Source organism: Halictus rubicundus, chromosome 1, assembly GCF_050948215.1.
Source record: "Halictus rubicundus isolate RS-2024b chromosome 1, iyHalRubi1_principal, whole genome shotgun sequence".
NCBI lineage: Eukaryota > Metazoa > Arthropoda > Insecta > Hymenoptera > Halictidae > Halictus > Halictus rubicundus.
Genome location: NC_135149.1, coordinates 16995309 through 17013335, shown reverse-complemented (window position 1 = coordinate 17013335; position 18027 = coordinate 16995309). Strand labels below are relative to the sequence as shown.

Here is an 18027-nt window from a genome sequence, read left to right as displayed (position 1 = left end):
CAAAAGGAGAAGGGTATACACCCAGCGAAGAGCAATTACGATAATTGCGACCTGGATTGTTCGCCTTTAGACCGGTGACGTCGTTGCGCGCGACGTTTCCGCTTTTTCTACGCTTCGAAACTTCTGCGTTTCCGTCGACCGCCGCGGAACGAAGAGGGGGACGAGAAACAAAAGGGCCGAGGCGAGGGCTGTCTAAATTTCGTTGGTGGAGCGCTCTTTGCACTTCATTGTCCCTTCTAAAGGGGCGCGAAGAGATCGCTGGCATTTATAAATCACGATTGTGCAACCGCGAAATTGCTTCGAGTAGGACACTCTTCCTTAACCCTTTGCCCTACAATATCGTGTCAGACTCGTGATGATGATTCTGAACAGAGTTTAAGAAATATTTGTGTGTTATTAATTTCCTCGAAACTGAAATAACATTCTATCTTGGTTTTGTTAATGTTCAGCTATTGGAGAATACATAGGCATACAATATATATAAATTTTCTCCTTTTTTAGGAAATTACGAACTATAAAAAAAGATCGAATTACTGAAACCGTAAAATAAATCGTAGTGCAAAGGGTTAATGCGTTTCCTTCGACGAGAGGATTCTCAACCCCGTGTACTATAAGCGAGATTCGCGATGAAGACTTCGAACAGGGTCCACTGAATATGTTATTAATTTCTTCTAAATCGAAATAAAATTCTATGTCGTTGTTGTCAATATGTAACCATTGGTTACCGACGACAAAGAAGTTCTAATCACTGTAATCGTAAAAGAAGTGCAAGGGGTTCACGAGGCAGGGAGAAGTTTCTATAAAAGTATACCCTTGTAACCCTACAATATCGAGTCCTACTCGTGACGAAGATTCTGAACAGAGTCTAACAAATATGTATGTTATTAATTTCCTTTAAACCGAAATAAAATTCTATTTTGGCGTTGTTAATGTATACAGCTGTCGGAGAACAATATAGGCATACATAAATTTACGAATTACAAAGAAGTTCTAGTCACTAAAGTCGTTAAACAAGATATGGACGTAGATGTAATATACATTAGTGAAGCACAAGGCCAAATTTTGCTGAAGTAGAGCAACTATTTCCAACGCCACGCGAAATGACAAAGTTACTCGGCGTTTAACGAATGAACCCGTTCGAGTCGCAGCTAGACGATAAAGAGAAAAGTCTCTCGGGTGCAAAGAGCCGAGGTATCGAGCCCCGATGTACCGTGTTAAGCGAAGGATCAAGGTCACCGAAGGTCGACCGAATATCCACGAGCAGAGAGCGTCTCGCGAGGGAACGTCAACGGGCAACGGGCTGAATAAACATGGAGGAGAGCCGTAACCTTGGAACGTGTCACTGCACCTATGATGCAGGGCTCTAGAAGCGGCTGGATACGATTAATAATTAAAGCAATGGCTACGACAACACCGACGAGCAGGTGCAGCCGGGCTATCGATCGTCCTTCTCAACCCGAACCATCCTCAACCCGAACTTAGTGTGCTTTCTCCACTACGTTCGCCAATCTCTCCCTTTCTCTTTCTCTCTCTCTGGCTCTTTCTCTGTTGATCGGTCGCTGTCTTCGTCGCTCTAACAGTCGGGGTACTCTATTGCTTTTATATACAACGCATACTCGTCAGAAGGGTGCTCTCGGAAGCGGAGGGGCCTAAGATGCCATTCACCCGGACTCTCTTCAGTTAATCCGCGATCCGAAGGGTTTTTCGGCCCGTTCGTTCCACGGAGTGGCCCGTTGTCCCGAGAATGGATCCCGGCTGTGCCGCTCATATATTTCACTAAGAGAGAGAGAGAGAGAGAGAGAGAGAGAGAGAGAGAGAGAGAGAGAGAGAGAGAGAGAGAGAGAGAGAGAGAGAGAGAGAGAGAGAGGAGTCCCACTCTCGGTTCTCCCGGAACGATTGATCGACCGTCGACCAACGAAACTCGCGACGCAGCGGGTATCGGTGCCACCCCCGCGAACCCTATAGCTCCTGCGAGTCGCGAGACCATCTATTCTTTATCCTCGGCTCTCATATCCGTTCGATCTTTCCGTGGTTCACTCTCGAATTGTACCCACCCCTATAGGACACTTAGGAACCAGTGAACTGAGCATCGAGGATTGTTAGAAAATTTCAACACCCTTCACAATCTTTGTTCAGCAGGTTCACTGTCACGCCGGTCGTGTGCAGGTGACATTACTTTTTTTTTCAACTTGGTATAGAAATTAATTTTTGCCGTAGTGTATTAGAGAACATTAATTTTCCTTAGGCCTGGAGGATGCAGAGCGGTTGACAGATGTAACCGGAAGTTATTCTAAGCCGACAGGCAAGGATTATTATAAATAATATTATATGCCTTCTCCTCTTTTCTTGGATCAATTTTGACGACGTGCTGAAAACGCCCCTTCTCCCGTTCACCTTCCACCATTCGCACACTACGTACGACACTATACAGGGTCTTCGCGATAATTTGTACCAGCGTTTTTTTCGTAAAAGGTAAACATTAGAAACAAACCGAAGAGGAGGTAGTTGTAGTATACTTTACCAGCAATATGATAGATTATCTCAATTTTTTGTATTTTTAATATTTTTTTAGAAACAAAGGTGACCTTCATTTTTAAAAAATGAAATGCTATATATTTGTTTGCGTGAAAACGGACATTCAGACGAGTTTAACCATGTAGTACACTATGGTCTTCAGGGTTACAAGTGCAGGGTTACAAGGTGTTTCTAGAAAAATATTAAAAATACAAAAAATTGCGCTATCACATTGCTAGTAAAATATATTACAACTACCTCTTCTTCGGTTTTTTTCTAATGTTTGCGTTTTAAGGAAAAAAAAAACGCTGGTACAAATTATCGCGAACACCCTGTTGATCTTCGCTGTTTAAGTTCACAATCACTAAACGGAGAAACCTAGCCGTTTATATCTGCACTGTTTCGAGAGAAGGAAAGGCAAAGGGACAGGCGAGATCATAAAAATCCCAGCAGGTCAGTGTCCTTCATGCAAATCCAAACATGTACACAACGTCGCGATTGCCGCTGTGTGAAACGTAACGTAAACATGTTCGATTATTCATAATGCTATACTAAATATACCAAAATATACGGCTAAATAAACAAAAATTCTCGAATATTATCGAACTCTCGAATTCGTCTTTCAGCGGACGTACAAAAATCAATAGCTGCTAATCGGAACGCAAAAGGGAGCTGAAATTTGTTGTGCGATTAACAGTTTGAAGATACTGTTCGAATCGAAATCGTTGGATCAAATCGCTCACATCTGAGACGGTGCTTTCGCGAAAGAGGTGTCCGCGTCGCGTGGTTGTTGGCAGCGTGCGAAGAGCATGATCGCCGTTGCCACGGGATCGTGCGCGCGTTTAGCCGCGCGATCGCAGGTTCGAGAGCCACCGGAAGGCCGGATCGAACGGTTTCCAACGGCCGGCAGAAAATTACGACTCGGTTTCCGGTGGGGCCGTGGTCGGTCTCCGCGGCGGCGCGTAAATACCGATAAATAACGCTCGTAAACAACGCTCGCTCGCCTCTCCGTCGACCAAAGGCGTCGCCAAGTCTGCGAAACTCTTGTCGCGTCTCCTGGCTACCCACGAGTCGAACAAGCTCGCTCGCTCGCGCACACTGTACTTACTCTCTGCCTCCTCGCGCAACAATCACTGCGAACTGTGTCGAGAGAAGTCGAAGAAGAAGAGAATGTAGGTGACCAGAAGAAAGTGGAAAAAAAAGAAAAGTAAAGAAAAGGATGCACGAGCAGAGCTAACGTCACGCAGCCGGGCAAACCATGCAAGTCTAGAAGGCTGGGGGAGAGGGGGGATGTAGGCACCGGGTGCTGGACAAACACGTTGGGTGGCTAGCAAGCCTCTGACTACGTCGAGACGATTTTCCCTTCGAACTTTGTCGCACGAAGACGTGAAAAATTCGATTTTTGGAAGGGTACGTACAGAAATTTTTTATACAGTCGTACAGATTTCGAAAAGCTGTGCAAGTTTTGGTTGGAACGTTTTTCCCGGAAGGTGCGTGGATCAAAAGTTATCTGAATGTATTAATCAACGCTTCAGAGTAACTTTTGATACGAGAAAAGCTTTAGAAAGTCTTTCCAGCAAATGTTGTTCAGTATTTCAAGGGCTGTATGAGGATATACAAATTTTCTGTGTATTTTGTTTCAGATTACGTTCGTGCGACGAAGTTTGAGAGGATATCGTCTCGATACCGTCGATGGCGTGCTAGATGGGGGTTTTGAAAGGTGTGCGTGTAGGTGGCATGCCTCATTCAGCATTCCTGCGTTCTCGCGCGTCAGATAACCTTGACAGGGGTTGCATGCACCGTACGGGACCGTGCGCTACCGTTTCACATTCCTTTCTCAATAGGGCTAACGATGTCGACGGCCGGGTGCCTACTGTATCGTATTAGTCCCGTGATAAAGCGTCGATCGGTTGATCAAGGTGTCGTCGTCGTCGTCGTCGTCGTTGTCCGTCCGTCGTTGTCGCTTTCAACGCTAATGGTGTGGGCGATCGTGATCGGTAACGCATCACGGTGCCATAGGACACCGTGTTTGACGATGCGCTTGTTTAATCGAGAGAAAAACGCGAGCGCTTCCTCTACGCATATCTACGCACGAGCAAAATAAGATGGTCTCTAAAATTCTCTAAATTTCTAGCTATGTATGTATACATTATAGATTAATTTATTCATAATAATATATATATATAACTATATGTCTCGGCTAAGTATAGCTAGAGTATTACACTAATTTCTCAGCTATATCTTGATTATGTCAACTTTGTTATGTACCTGGCTCAGGCTTCTAAAGCTACTTGTACTGGCGCTGCGGGCCTGTAAACACAAGTACAGTACAGGTCACCAATCACCACACAACACTGCAGTTGGAAAAGTACAAAATAGAGATACAGGTATAGTAAGTATAAACAAATAGATGGATAGATAGATAGATTGATAGACAGATAGATAGATAGATAGACAGATAGATAGAGATGGTCACGAATCAGAAACAGAATCGAGTGTGGAGAGACAGATTGGAACGGAAGGCTACAAACTGCAGTCGTCGAAAAATCTGTACGTTCGGTCTCTCTCGTTGCAATCCTGCGCGAAAATGCTGCGTCGATGCAATCCAAAGTTTTAGAAACATCGTTCTACTTGAGCCCGATACGTAAAACATCCCTTATTATACTGATCGACGCTCCTCATCGTGCGATCTTTTAGCACGATTTTCTTCTGCTTACATGTTGCGATTTTCTTTACTTCCGTCAAACATGAGAAGCAACATGACAGCATAGGGCGGAGTACCGATCGGTATCTGGACAAAAATGATTAAACAGCGCACAATCGTCCCAGAAGAAAGGATTGAAAGGAATTCCTCCATATTTCAGCAGCAATATTTTATGTTTGCGAACATTTATCGCCCGCTCTGATATAAAAATTCAGATTGCATCGTGGCGGCAATTTTTGCGCAGAGTCGCGCAAGGAGAGCCGAGGATAAACGTGCAATTTCGCCCGACCGTGATTCGCGAGAACGTTGTACGGGCACACGACGTTCCAGTGTAGGTTCTAGATGCAGACAAGGAAGAAGGAACGTTGATGCGCTGTCATAACCGCGCTGAACATAGCGAGCCAGAGCAGGGAAAGCCTCTCGAAACGCGTTCCTCGCTATAAATCCGAATCAGCGTCGACTCCGTCGTTATCGATCCTTTCGAGATATCCAAGATTCGAACGAGGAGACAGGGAGGGAGAGAGAGAGAGAGAGAGACTTTCCTTGCAACGGCATAGTGCGGACCGTGAGGAACAGCGTATCAACAGAGAGCAGTGCACACCGAACACACATGTACGTGGGACAGCATAGCGTGAGTTCTCAGTGTTGAATGGTCGCGAGAGAGGCCAGTTCTCGTGACGGGTGCTCAGCTCCGTTTTCTGTACAATCAAAGCATTCCAGAGAAGCGGAAAGAAGTGTCGGAAGATAGAGAGGCTGAAAGGGTTCGCGTTGTTTCGCCTTCGATCTTCTCGATCCAATAAGTTGGTCACGTGGTCCGCATGAATCTCGCCTTACCAACACATATTATTCAGGCATTCCGTTAAGGCACACTTTTGAGGCATACATTTTAGGCGCGCCTTGTGAGGTCACTTTTCTGTTCGGACGGTCTCTGTACTTGCTTCTTCGAGATACAACCCCCTTACAACATATCATACAGTGTTTACTATTGAGACACCGTTGAGAATTATTTTCTCAAAGATATTTCTCGGAAGGTAGCCGAAATCGGAATAAATTAAATATCATTTTTATGAGACAGTTCCAGCCGATCGTATAACGAGCATTGTTTTAAGAGTAATTTGAGAGTAGAACGGTGGGATTGCTCAGGCAATCATCAAGACAGGGCTATTTACCCCTTGCCGTATAACAATGTCCACAGGTTCAATAATATTCATCACTAGACAGCGGATTTTATGCGTGTGTGTCAAAAATGGGTAGGTGAAAGTTGGATCGATAAAAAGATTTTAGAAAACTGTCCCCAACTGATTAAAATGGTTAAAGACATTCCTATCTGGTTTCAGTATCTTACAATTTTGATTTTGCATAGAGAATCTTATTGCACATGATATACAGCAAGGGGTTAACGACATAAAATTCCCAAGATTACGACAAACTAAGATCTTCCAGGTCACATATTGCCAGCAATCTTTTCGCAGTCTCCCGACAGAGATATCAAACTCCTGACACAGAGGTTTCCTTTAATCGCGTCGACCTCCCGGTTGGAAAAATGTATCGGAATAAACGGATTAGCCGTTCGGGACGCAATTATCCGTGATCCTTCGCGGGATTTCCATCCTCGTTCGCCCTCGCCGCACCTTATCAATCGCGGAACGAATCGTGCCGGGGCGGCCGATGGATTTTCAAAAGCGCACGTATTCGGTCTCGCCTTTCAAACCGACTCGAAATCACGTAGCCACCGTTGCCGATCAAAGAGCAATCGCTCTCTCGGATCCCTGGTCCGAGAACCGTTCGATCCCGAACGAGCAAACGGGGATAGGTGTGTGCGTTTCTGCTGCTGCCGCTGCTCGCGTATTTCCACCGCTCTCTGCCGATGGAAACGACCGATTGAAACGTTTCCCGAATACGGCTTTAACATCGAGACCCCGCCCAGATCCGACGATCGTTACCGAACGGTGAAAACAGCCGATAGAGACCCTCTCTCGCAGCACTCTCTCCCGATAATTATTATCGGAACGCGTTTGGAAAAACGACGCCCTCGAGCCGTCCCCGCAACACGTCGCGTGCGCGTTTTCACGCTCAATTATACGCTCGTTACGCCGTGTAACCGTGACACGAGTTCGATGTGTTTCTGTACGGCTTCGCGCCGTCTCTGCCCTAACAGCAAACCTAACGGCATAGTTGTTTCGTGATCTTCGCGGGAGAGGGTTGTTGCAATCCCTTGAAACGCTCCCTGATGATTTCTTTGGTGGCGAGGGGTGAGGAGCGTTTACTGTTGGAAAATTTATGTAAGAGACTTGTGATTCAAACTTTAGGTAGTTGAAACTGTCAATTTCTGGGCGATTTATAGCGTTTAATAATTTTTAAAAGCTTCACAGTACGAAATTCAATACATCGAAATAAACTGTGAATTATAGGAATTAATTTTGCTTGTGGTACTGCTGAAAAAAATTTATCTAATCGTCATTATGTACAATAACATGTCAGGCTCGTGGTGACCATATTAAACAAAATCTACTAAATATGTATACGGTTAATTTCTTCTGAACTGTAAGAAGATATATGCACGCAAGGGGTTAAATAAACTAATTCCTTCTTTGTTGAATTTTTAAATCTTCGTCCAAGAGTTAATTGAACTACAGTGAATTCTCGATATATGTCAACAACACGGGTCTTGCCAGCGTCGTATACCGCCCAGGAGACATAGGGTAAGGGACCCAATTACTGCGGGGGTAAAGCATAATGAATATTAAAAAAGAGATATTACATTTTTTCATTAAAATTAATTAATATAGATGTTAGATATATATATCTTTTTCAATATTCATTATGCTTTAAAAATAAGTGTAATTAATATAGGCACAGTAATTGGTACCCCAACAGTAATGGGGTCCTTTACCCTAGCCGTGTTATGTTTATCGAGGCCTCTCACGGGGAATACCCCGCGGTAGTGGGGATAATTCTGCGACGTTTATCATCCAGGGCTTGGCGACATATATAGAGAAATCACTGTACTTCCGTCTTTGTTGATCCTTGAGATCATGAATCGTGTGTTACAGAAATGTAGCAGGTCGATAAAATTACAGCTGTGCCGTCAGCGAAGTTACGAACCGAACTCTGACTTTTCTCGAGCTGATCTCACCTGGAATCAACGGCCAGGTGTGTTCCCCTTTTTCGCGGAAAATCTGTGCCACGGCAAAATCGGGCGCGCGAGCAATTGCGCGGAAAAGTCCGCTCGGATTCGCGCGAATGCGTCGCGAGATCTACACGCGATCGTCGTTGTCGCGCCATCGAATTCCGATCGCGTTTGCTCGTTTCGCGGAATATTCGCATAGATTTTCCCGAAGCGTGGTCGTTCGAACCGACGAGAGCACAATTCAGGGGATGAAAGCGTCGTTGAAACTTCGTGGCCCTCGTTCCTCCCTCGATTCGAGACGACGCGACGGCGACGGCGACGAGGACGCTTCGTTTCGAATTCGCGAAACGGTTTAGTACCTCTCTGTGGGCACCTTGGAAGAAATGTTGCAGTAGTTGCGTCGTCGAGACGACGGTGGATCTAATGGACTCTGCCCCGGGGGATCATTAAAATTCCAGTTGACCGTAAACGTCCGCTAATTGGAGTGCGTAGCCAGCTCTCTGGGCGTTGTCAACGTTCCAGTAGGGTAATTATCATTATCCGCCGACACGATTTAATTGATCAGACCGGGAAAAATCATTTTTAATCTGAGCGGCTGGTGACCCGGGAATTCGAACAGGAAAATTGAAGCGATACTGTTGTTCGTTGATGGGTGTATTTGTTAATTGAAACTGGCAAATGGAGGTATTGCGATGTATTACCTCGGATGATTGTCTATTAAATTTCTCAGAGGCAATTTTCATTCGAATATTACACACCGAGTTCAAGATTCGGAGTCGAACAAGACCGGCCGATTATTATTATAAGTATCCGGTCAGGTAATTGCGGGTAATCAGGGGGATTACGGACAACTGGAAATTTCCGGGTGGTCCCGAAAATTTGCAAAACAATCACGCAACCGGAAAGCTATTGGCGCGCGTTGCCCTCGACCCGTTCGCGAAATAACTCGCCGAATAATAGGAGCGGTAACGATGGCACCGTGCTCGAACGATTTTATCCGATCTCGCGCACGGCCACGGTGGTACAACTCCTCTCTTTCCCCGGTAAAATGGCCGTGTGTCCGAGGGAAATATGTGCGAGACCCACGGTGTGTGTTCACGGAGACCTGATAGCGGAGAAACGTCGGTATAACTCGCCGGGAAAGCGAAACGGCCTGGTTAACGTAAACGAGGCGCGATAAAACGTCGCGAAACGGACCGGAGATACCGGCCCGAGATGGTTTACACGTTGTTGAAGGCTTTCGGGATTACCGTTTTCCAAGAAGGGCCCCGTGTACCGGGAAAATCACCGCGCGATGAGGTGCAGCATCGTCCAGGAGGGATACCTGGATCAAACATATTCCCGGAAGCTCTGAAAATAATTCCTTGGTACCATTTCTTTATGCGAAACTCCGAGAACGTTGTAAACGTTCCTGGAAAATGGGAGGCTTCCAGTTAACGTAGCTGTGTAGCTCGATTATTAGCAGGACAAATTTTTTCATATTTTATTGATCCCACTTCAATTTCTTTATTCGTCCCATGACTCAAAATATTTTAAAATGTCGAAAAATTACGAATATACAGTGACGAGCAAAAGTGTATACACACTTCGCTAATTTTACATAAAACGTGATAATTGTAGGACGCAAGTTGACACGCTACCATAGGTTTTCTTTATTCTTGCAACCATCGTGTGACTTACATCACATTTTACTGCAATTTGCCGTAGTGAAAAACCTTTATCGCACAATGAAATGATACTGTTTCTTTTATCTGCACTAAGTGGTTTCATCTCGACTTACGCGTGTCAACGAAATTTCAAATAGGAGAAACACCGTGTAAACAACAGTCTAAACGTGTTTTACTACAGTTAGCTATCAGTGTTTGTCGACAATTTCATTTCCCTAGCATTTGTGTGCTATCTTAACCGTTTCTGATGAAACGTGCAAAACTGTAAACAATGCTTCAAATCCTAATTTTTGTAAAATATTATATATATTGTTAATATTATCTAACATAAACTGTTACGTTCTGTTTATCACATTCACCATATAATTATTATTGCCTAAGCCTTGTCATTCTATTGAAAAATAGGTTGTATTATCACGTTTTATGTAAAACGAACGAAGTGTGTTCACACTTTTGCTCGTCACTGTACAACCGCAACAATTTCAATGCAAATAGCAAGTAATTGATTTTATTCCACTTTTCACACACAGCTAAAAGGTTGAGAAGAATGATTTGGAAAGTTCACGTGTTGACCCACTCTTTCTGGGCGACCCTGTAGCCTCAATCGTTCCGTGCACTATAGTTCGGGAATTTTAGATAGGACTTCGAGGCGCGAGTTTTCTGCCGCTGATAAGGAACTTCTTATCGTAGGTGAAACGCTAGGAGCCACGCTAGGAAAACTCGAACAGCGGAACGCCGTACCGGAAATTTCACAATTCCGAGTTTTACGCCAGCGGACAATCGTTCTGCATCCCGTGCAGACCGCTGATTGCCGTTTAATTATTATAGACGCGGAAGGGGAGGGAGGAGCGGGTGTTCCGGCGATGGAAGAATCGAACGACGGAAGCTGGGAAGTTCGTCGTCCGGTAAGGGCGGATTTAATTTCCGGTTCGCGACAGGACACGGCGCCCCTAACGAACTTTCTTATCGCTCCGACGGTACTGACGAGGTCCTCCGTGCTCGGTCACCGAGCCTGAACTTTCTGCGCGGTGACCGCGATTTGCTTGTTATATTGAATATCTTGCGGCGGCAATTACCGGTCAACCCCCTGCCGCATAATCCTCTCGAATCGAAATCAAATTCTGCCCTTTGCACTCGACGCTGTTTTCATTCCGCGATCAAAATTTTTCTTTCAACCTACAACATTTCTGTGTAATGTATTTTGTTTTCTCATACAACGCCCGAATTTTTCATTCTAATTACTGTTCTGAACGATGGTATTTAGTCGAGTGCAAAGGGTCAATATTTAAGCTTTAAATTGTTTGCTTTCCTTTTTGGAAGATATATTTTCGAATCATCGCAAACGCGGGAACCATTACACGGTAAGGAGTTAAGCGATCAAACGTGAGTCGCGTCGCGAACGGTTTCCTGCAAGGATGAAATTAGTTTTCCCTCCGGAAGCTTTTCGAGTCGGATACGATCAAATTGGCGGCGTCGTTTTTCACTGTTTCTTACGAGGCAAATGGGTCGCGTTGATCCCGGCGTCGTACAAACGAGCAAATAATTCGTCGGGCGAGTGTTTGCGTCCGCGTCAGGTGAGAATTCCTCGCCTCGTTTTCTTAGGCTCGTTAACGCCACCGCGAAAGAGAGCCAAGGAACGGAACCGGACCGTAAAAAGGACGTAGCAGCGTTATCGTATTAAATGACGCGCGTTTAGCGCGCCACTGTCCTCATTACTATGCACCCTGCGCTTCGAGGCAGCCGCCCCTTTTCCCTCACTTGTTCTCGTGCAAACCCTTCTCCAGGTGTGTTTGCGTACGTGTGTGTGTGTGACTGTGTGTGTCGGCGTAGTTCTCCGACCACGAATTACATTCGCGTAATCTGCTCCGGGGAGCACGAGATTCATGCGGACGCTTCTTTGACCATTAAATGCATCCTCGGCGCCTTTTGAATCGCTACGCGTTGCCCACAGCGATCCCGGCGCCGGGGAAACTCCTCTCGGAAAAAACTACGGTTTCCCGTGGCTCGATACACGCTTTTCCGAATCGCTGGAATTTTTTTAATCCAGCCGAATTGGCACTACTTTTAGAGCCGAGTTAACGCATTCGCACCGGCTCGTTTCCGACAAAAAGTTACGTCGAAAGAGCTACTGTAACGTTTTAATCAATCCGGACCTCCGATTCCTAAAACGTATGTTATTAGACTGCGAATTTTTATGCGAAATTCGGTCCGCCTTAATTTCCTAGATACAGGAGCTACATAGACATCGACTCAATAATTAATTGCACCTTATCTAGAAATTGTTATTATAAATGCATACAATTCGCTGTCTATCTACTATTATATATCTGAAAAGAAAATGGATCATTTAGAACGGTTTGTCTGTTCGTTTAAAGGCTAGAGTGTGCAGAATGTAAAAGTATATTCGGTGCGAATGTGTTAATGTAATTGTAATTCGTCTTCATTGCGCGAATGATGTACGTAGCAGCGAAAATTGGAAAGATACTGAATTCAAGACTCGACTGAATGTAATAAATCGTGAAACATGATAGATTATGCCAGATGAATTATATCGGTCTTAAATCATTCCTAGACACAAAAGAAAAAGCCATAGTGGATAACCTAGTAAAAGAGTGATAAACGATGATTAAAATGCACTGAATCTGGCTATTGCATCCTCTCTGCAATTACAAATATCATTGAGCTTCTCTTTTCTTTGTATTGAAGATCGAGTGTGCAATAAAGACGTATTACTATTGAAATTACTATTATCGTGACAATCAAAGAGAGGTTAAAGAACGCTGTCCGTAATTGTGAATATCTTCCTTCTCTTCTGTTCGTATTAACGATCAAGTGTGTAATAAAGTCGCATTGATTACGTTAGCATTGGTCAAAAGGGGAGGGAACGATGGCGGTTTGAAAATGAAAACTGGGACACAAGTGGGGATGGGATGATGTTCCGTATGTAGTGAAAAATCTGTGTCAATTTTCATGGCCAATTTTCATTTTATGGTTTTCGATTTCTACTAAAAAACCAGCATAAAGAAGTTTTGAAAAGCAAGCGTTACTATGTCTCATCAAAATGCTATATTTCGAAATCTTCTTTAGAAATTATTCAGGAAAGCAATGCTTCTCTTCTTCGAGGAAGCTGGAGGTCTGAAGCCGTTCAATTTAAAAGAATTTATTCTGTATCAAAGGGTACCTAATCGCGCGAGTTACTGTATCTAGATTAAGGTTTGAACATACTTGGAAATACTGTCTTTTCTAAAATACTTAAGCTTCGAATAGAATAAGTTAGGGTTCGAGTCTACTTGGAAGGTATACAGGGTGTTCGACTGCAGGTGGGAGAAAATTTATGGGTGTTTCTCTAAGACAATATAAGACGACAATGAAGAATAAAAAAATTGCGATTTCGGCTTCATTTTTTAGTTATAATCAATTAAAAATCCGCCTAAAATGCGGCAACCCGACCAACAGAGGTGTACGTTGCGTACATCTTAAAGGCGCGCGACTATCACCTATCAAGTGACAAATAATCCGCATGCCTCACAAGAAGTCAGCTGGCAGGAATTCGGCAGGAGTGCGGGTGTAAACCGTCCGATTGGGTCATTCTACTCGTATTTCCGGTTCTAGCCGAATTATTGGCTAAAGTGTGCGACGTCGAATTGGGTACGTGCGAGGACCCCTTTGATACGTGACCGTCGCGCGTTTTTGTAACGTAAGCAACGTACAGCTCTGTTGGACGGGTTGCCGCATTTTAGGCGGATTTTTAATTGATCATAACTAAAAAATTAAACAGAAATCGCAATTTTTTTATTCTTCATTTTCGTCTTATTTTGTCTTGGAGGACCATCCCGTACATTTTCTCCTACCTGTAGTCGAACATCCTGTAATATCCCATCCCAAAGGAAGGATCAAAGTACCGGGAGGATAATGGTAGGTCTCGGTAGCAGATCGTTTCCAGGATCGTTGTCGATCACCAACAGATCTGGCGCGTGTGCCGGTGACTCGAGACAAACGGAAAAGGAAACAACAAAAAGGTGACGGGGCAAACACTGTGCTATGGGGCTGGAGGATCAAGGGAGACGTTCATCCCCGGCGTTGATAAACGCGATGGACGGGCAGAGGGAGTTAGGTTTGTTTGCCGGTGGGATCGTGTCGAGTTACCTTGCTCCTGTTTCGTGGCGCGAAGTCTTCTTTGCTGGCCTTCCGTCGCTTATCCTTAAGGATCATTCTCGCCGCGGCGAACGCCATTTTGCCGACTTGTGTGTTTCTCTCTTCTCTGGTCAGGCAGTCCGCACACCCGGTGCGGGGACCGAGAGAACAAGAAGACGAAGAAGAAGAAGAAGAAGAAGAAGATGAAGAGGAGAGAAGGTGAAGGAGGAAGAGGTGCAGATGGCAGCGAGAGCACGGGTCGACCACACACAGAAACGAGAATAAAACCACAGCCGCCGTGTAATCACCACAGACGTGTCTCGATGCTTACGATAAAACCGAGAGAGATTCTAACACGCTAATTAAATTATTGCTTCTCGATCACACGGATTATATCACGCGGATGCGATTTGATCGATCGACGCGTAGATCGCGACCGATTCTCGTTATCACTTTGACTAGGATTGTAAGTAGCTGGAGTCGACGTCGTCTTCTCCGGCCGACGGAACAGTCGTTGACTTTTCTACTAGAGCTTTCTCTCGCGGCCGGACACGGCTCGAAGCAGACGAGGATCGTTGAACACTATCGATTGCGATTTTGAGGATTGACACAGCCAGAGGTTATCGCGGATTGACTAGATTCACACTCGATCTCTCTATCTCTTCGTTTTATCGTGAAATTGACGATCGGCGACTCGGGTCGCCGTTACCGGCCCTGTTTCCGGACGCTTCTCGCGTGCAGCTCGACGTCGGACGTCGGAACCTCGACGAGGACATTTGCCTTGTTCTTCGATCGGTGGTTTCCGGCTTCTTCCGTCACACCGATTTCGTTCACGAACGATACCGAGATTTTTCTTTCTCTCTCTGTTTCTTCTCTTCTGTGATCTGTGGCGCACTTGTACACACTGTGTGCTCCTTTAAACGACTACATTCCAGGCGACACGAGCCGCGGCTGATGCGTCTTCATGGCTCGATCGATCGGCGGTTAGCGGTCGCAATTATGCCCATGGAACTAGAAAGAAACAGCCCCGTTGACTGACCCGCGACCCGCTCGCTGACCGACATCCCTCACGATCGATCCTCCGCGGACAACCGTGTCTCTGAATCGCGCTGCCTGCTCGCATAAACCGTCTACCTACCATCGATCATTCATAGAGACTACCCACACGAACACTATCGAAATATTCGCCCCGAAGGAAACGGCTTTGACAATGTACCTGGCTTTGTACTCTAAAAACATGATCCTCGACGAGGATCGACTGAAAATTGACTGCCTCGGGGTCTCAATTTACGGGATAGTATTTATGCATTTACGACAAAAATTGAGACAGTAGAAATATTAACGAAATTTAAGAAAAAGATTTTAAAATGATAATAAGATTAAGAGAGAGTGAGAAAACTTTTGGAATTTTTATTTAGCATAAAGGTTCGTAGTCGAATAATTGCTAAACCGAACATGTCGTATGCAGTACAAGGATGAGAGACTTTATTAAAAAGTGTTCTACTGAAGTTTTAACATCTGCACGAAACTTAAGAACGATTTCTATTACGAACAAAATCTATCTCTCCTTTATGTCTGTATTCCATAAGTTCTACTGAAACTTTTACTTTCTCTGTCCTTTATCTGTTCTCATCGAAACTTACGATGCACTGACAATGTCTAACAAAGTTCCGGGATTCCGAATAGAACGAGTTAAAAAGTCCCGAGACCCGTTCGACAGCGAGGCTGACAAAATCGTTCTTCCTGGGAAAACACTCCGGCTAGATAACGTTTGCAGTCTCCGAAATAACGATCTCAGAAACGTAGGAATTCTAGATCTTCTACCTGGATCATTTCGCTCGAACCGAGGGCCGTTTGCTATTCCGCTCGCGCCGAGATTTACATAGCCCGTGAAACTCGCGCCGCGGCGTTTTAATCGCTCGATTCGACGTGATTTAATTTTAATTAACATCTCTCTCTCTCTCTCTCTCTCTCTCTCTCTCGCACGGCACCGATTGTTCGTTCGTTACCGCGGAAGATTGCCTCTTTGATTTGTTGCCAGTGGGGAATGCACGCGGTAACGGTACGGATGAAATTTCTATCGTCGCCTCGCGTGTTTCTGAAGGATTTTTCGGGAGAGGGTAGAAACGGCTCGCTCTCCTCCGGTGTTCACGATGTTTCCGTTCTTTCTGGAGAACGCGAGAGAACCAAGAGGTAGTTTCAAAGCGCAGTCGACGAGTCCCGTCGGCGGTGACGAGTCCGTGGAAGTAGAATGGGCGAGCGCGCGCGTTTGTGTCTGGCTTCGGCCGCGAAACTTTCCTAATTAAATTCGCTCGCCCGACGCCTCGATAGGCTTTCCCGGGGGAGGAAAAAAAAAATCGACGACGATAACTGGGACCAGCCATTTTCACACTGGTTTGCTCCGCTTTGCTCTATCCCCGCAGAGATGAAAATTTCGAGAGCCTATATATCGCCGGATTCGAGTTGCGCGCGTAACAAGGAAAACTTGTGCGATTTTCCTTCCGCAGAATAATTTCGTTCGTTGATGGGTAATTCCGTGCAATTTACCGAGCGCTCGCAGGGGACGAAAGGCGTCGCGGAAAAATTGTAGCAATGTTTCATCCCCGTCGAGACGAAACGCAGTCGTTTCCAGCTCGTTTGCCGTCGGACATCGCGCGCATCTTTGCCGTCGGGGTCTCGTGAAACGAGTAGACAAACAAGGCTAAATGAAAGACGTAATTAGACAGCTACGTCGACGGTAATTCGCGTGTTCAGCCCGAGCGAAAATTCCGCGAGATGTGCTCGCGTTTCGGACAGCACGCGTCGGGAAAACGGGGCGAGTTTAAATCGATGCAGCGGACCGTGTTGCTCGCGCCTAAAGCCGGACCAGTGGACGCTCGCGTCTGTTTTGGACACAGTGGGGACCCAGTTTGCGAAATAGTAGACCTTGCTATTCAATCGTTCACGTTAACATTGTAAACGAACGGTTTCTGGACCGCTGATGCGGCCGGAATCGAATCTAGAACGTTGACTGTTGCCGCTGAAAATGTGATTGATCGTAACCATAAATTGTTCAAAAAATCGTCGATATCGGTAAGGAGAACACGCGCTACATATGATTACGGGGAGCCGGAAGGACGTCTGAGTTTCTTGAATAACTGCTACACAGTGTCGCGCTGTTACAGGTTGCATTCCGAGGCGTGGCCGCGCAAGTACTTCTGGATCTACTTAATCGATTCCGCATAGGAACCAGCAGGCGCGGCGGCCGAATTTCATGCGGAACGCCACGGATTTCAGGAATGTTCGAATTTTTCGAGATCGGAGGGAAACGAGTGCGGGAATCCCGCGATTCGATGGTCACACGCGCGGTTACGTTTTTCACCATCGGTTCTCTCGTGTAGAGGTTAAATAAATTGCGGCTGGTTATCGATCCGTACGGTCGTAATCTGAAATCAGACACGCTCGAACGTGTGTTACCATGAATCGTGTCCGATTTCTATCGCCAATGACACACGTTCCCGTTGAATCGCGTGCTATAACTTTCGAGGATGGGCTCTGTGTGCGTTGCTCGCAGGAAACCCTTGGAATAGCCCTTTGCATTCTCAGAACCTTGGGAATACCGGGTGTGTGTCTGGAATTCTCGGAACATCTTGGGAATAGTGGCCTCTTGCATTCCCAGAACTTTGGGAATACTGGACTCTTAACGTTTCTAGAACTTTGGGAATACTGAGCCCTTTTTGCGGTCCCAAAACCTTCGGAATACTGATAAATATACTTTGCAATAATGCTGAACCCTGGGAATACTAGTCCCTTGGCATTCTTAGAATATCTTGGTGATATGGGCTCTACTTATACTGTTCCCATAACTTTGGGAATACTGGACCACACCCTTTTTGAAG

At 45.4% G+C, this 18027-nt stretch overlaps 1 protein-coding gene across 3 annotated transcripts in view; it reads right to left on the bottom strand.

Annotated features, from left to right (window-relative positions):
- The window catches only part of LOC143355665 (neo-calmodulin), a 113665-nt gene that overhangs the window by 38571 nt on the left and 57067 nt on the right, over nucleotides 1-18027 (bottom strand). Inside the window, exons 2-3 of one of the 3 annotated variants that reach the window (XM_076790710.1) lie at nucleotides 14162-15160; nucleotides 4783-4824 (exon numbers count right to left, since the gene is read on the bottom strand). The exons of 1 other annotated variant lie outside the window; for it this stretch is intronic. In XM_076790710.1, the coding sequence (XP_076646825.1) occupies nucleotides 4783-4824; nucleotides 14162-14248 (129 nt within the window). In that variant the 5' untranslated portion in view covers nucleotides 14249-15160. The remainder of the gene's footprint in view (nucleotides 1-4782; nucleotides 4825-14161; nucleotides 15161-18027) is intronic. One more of the 3 variants, XM_076790718.1, reaches the window with a different exon arrangement.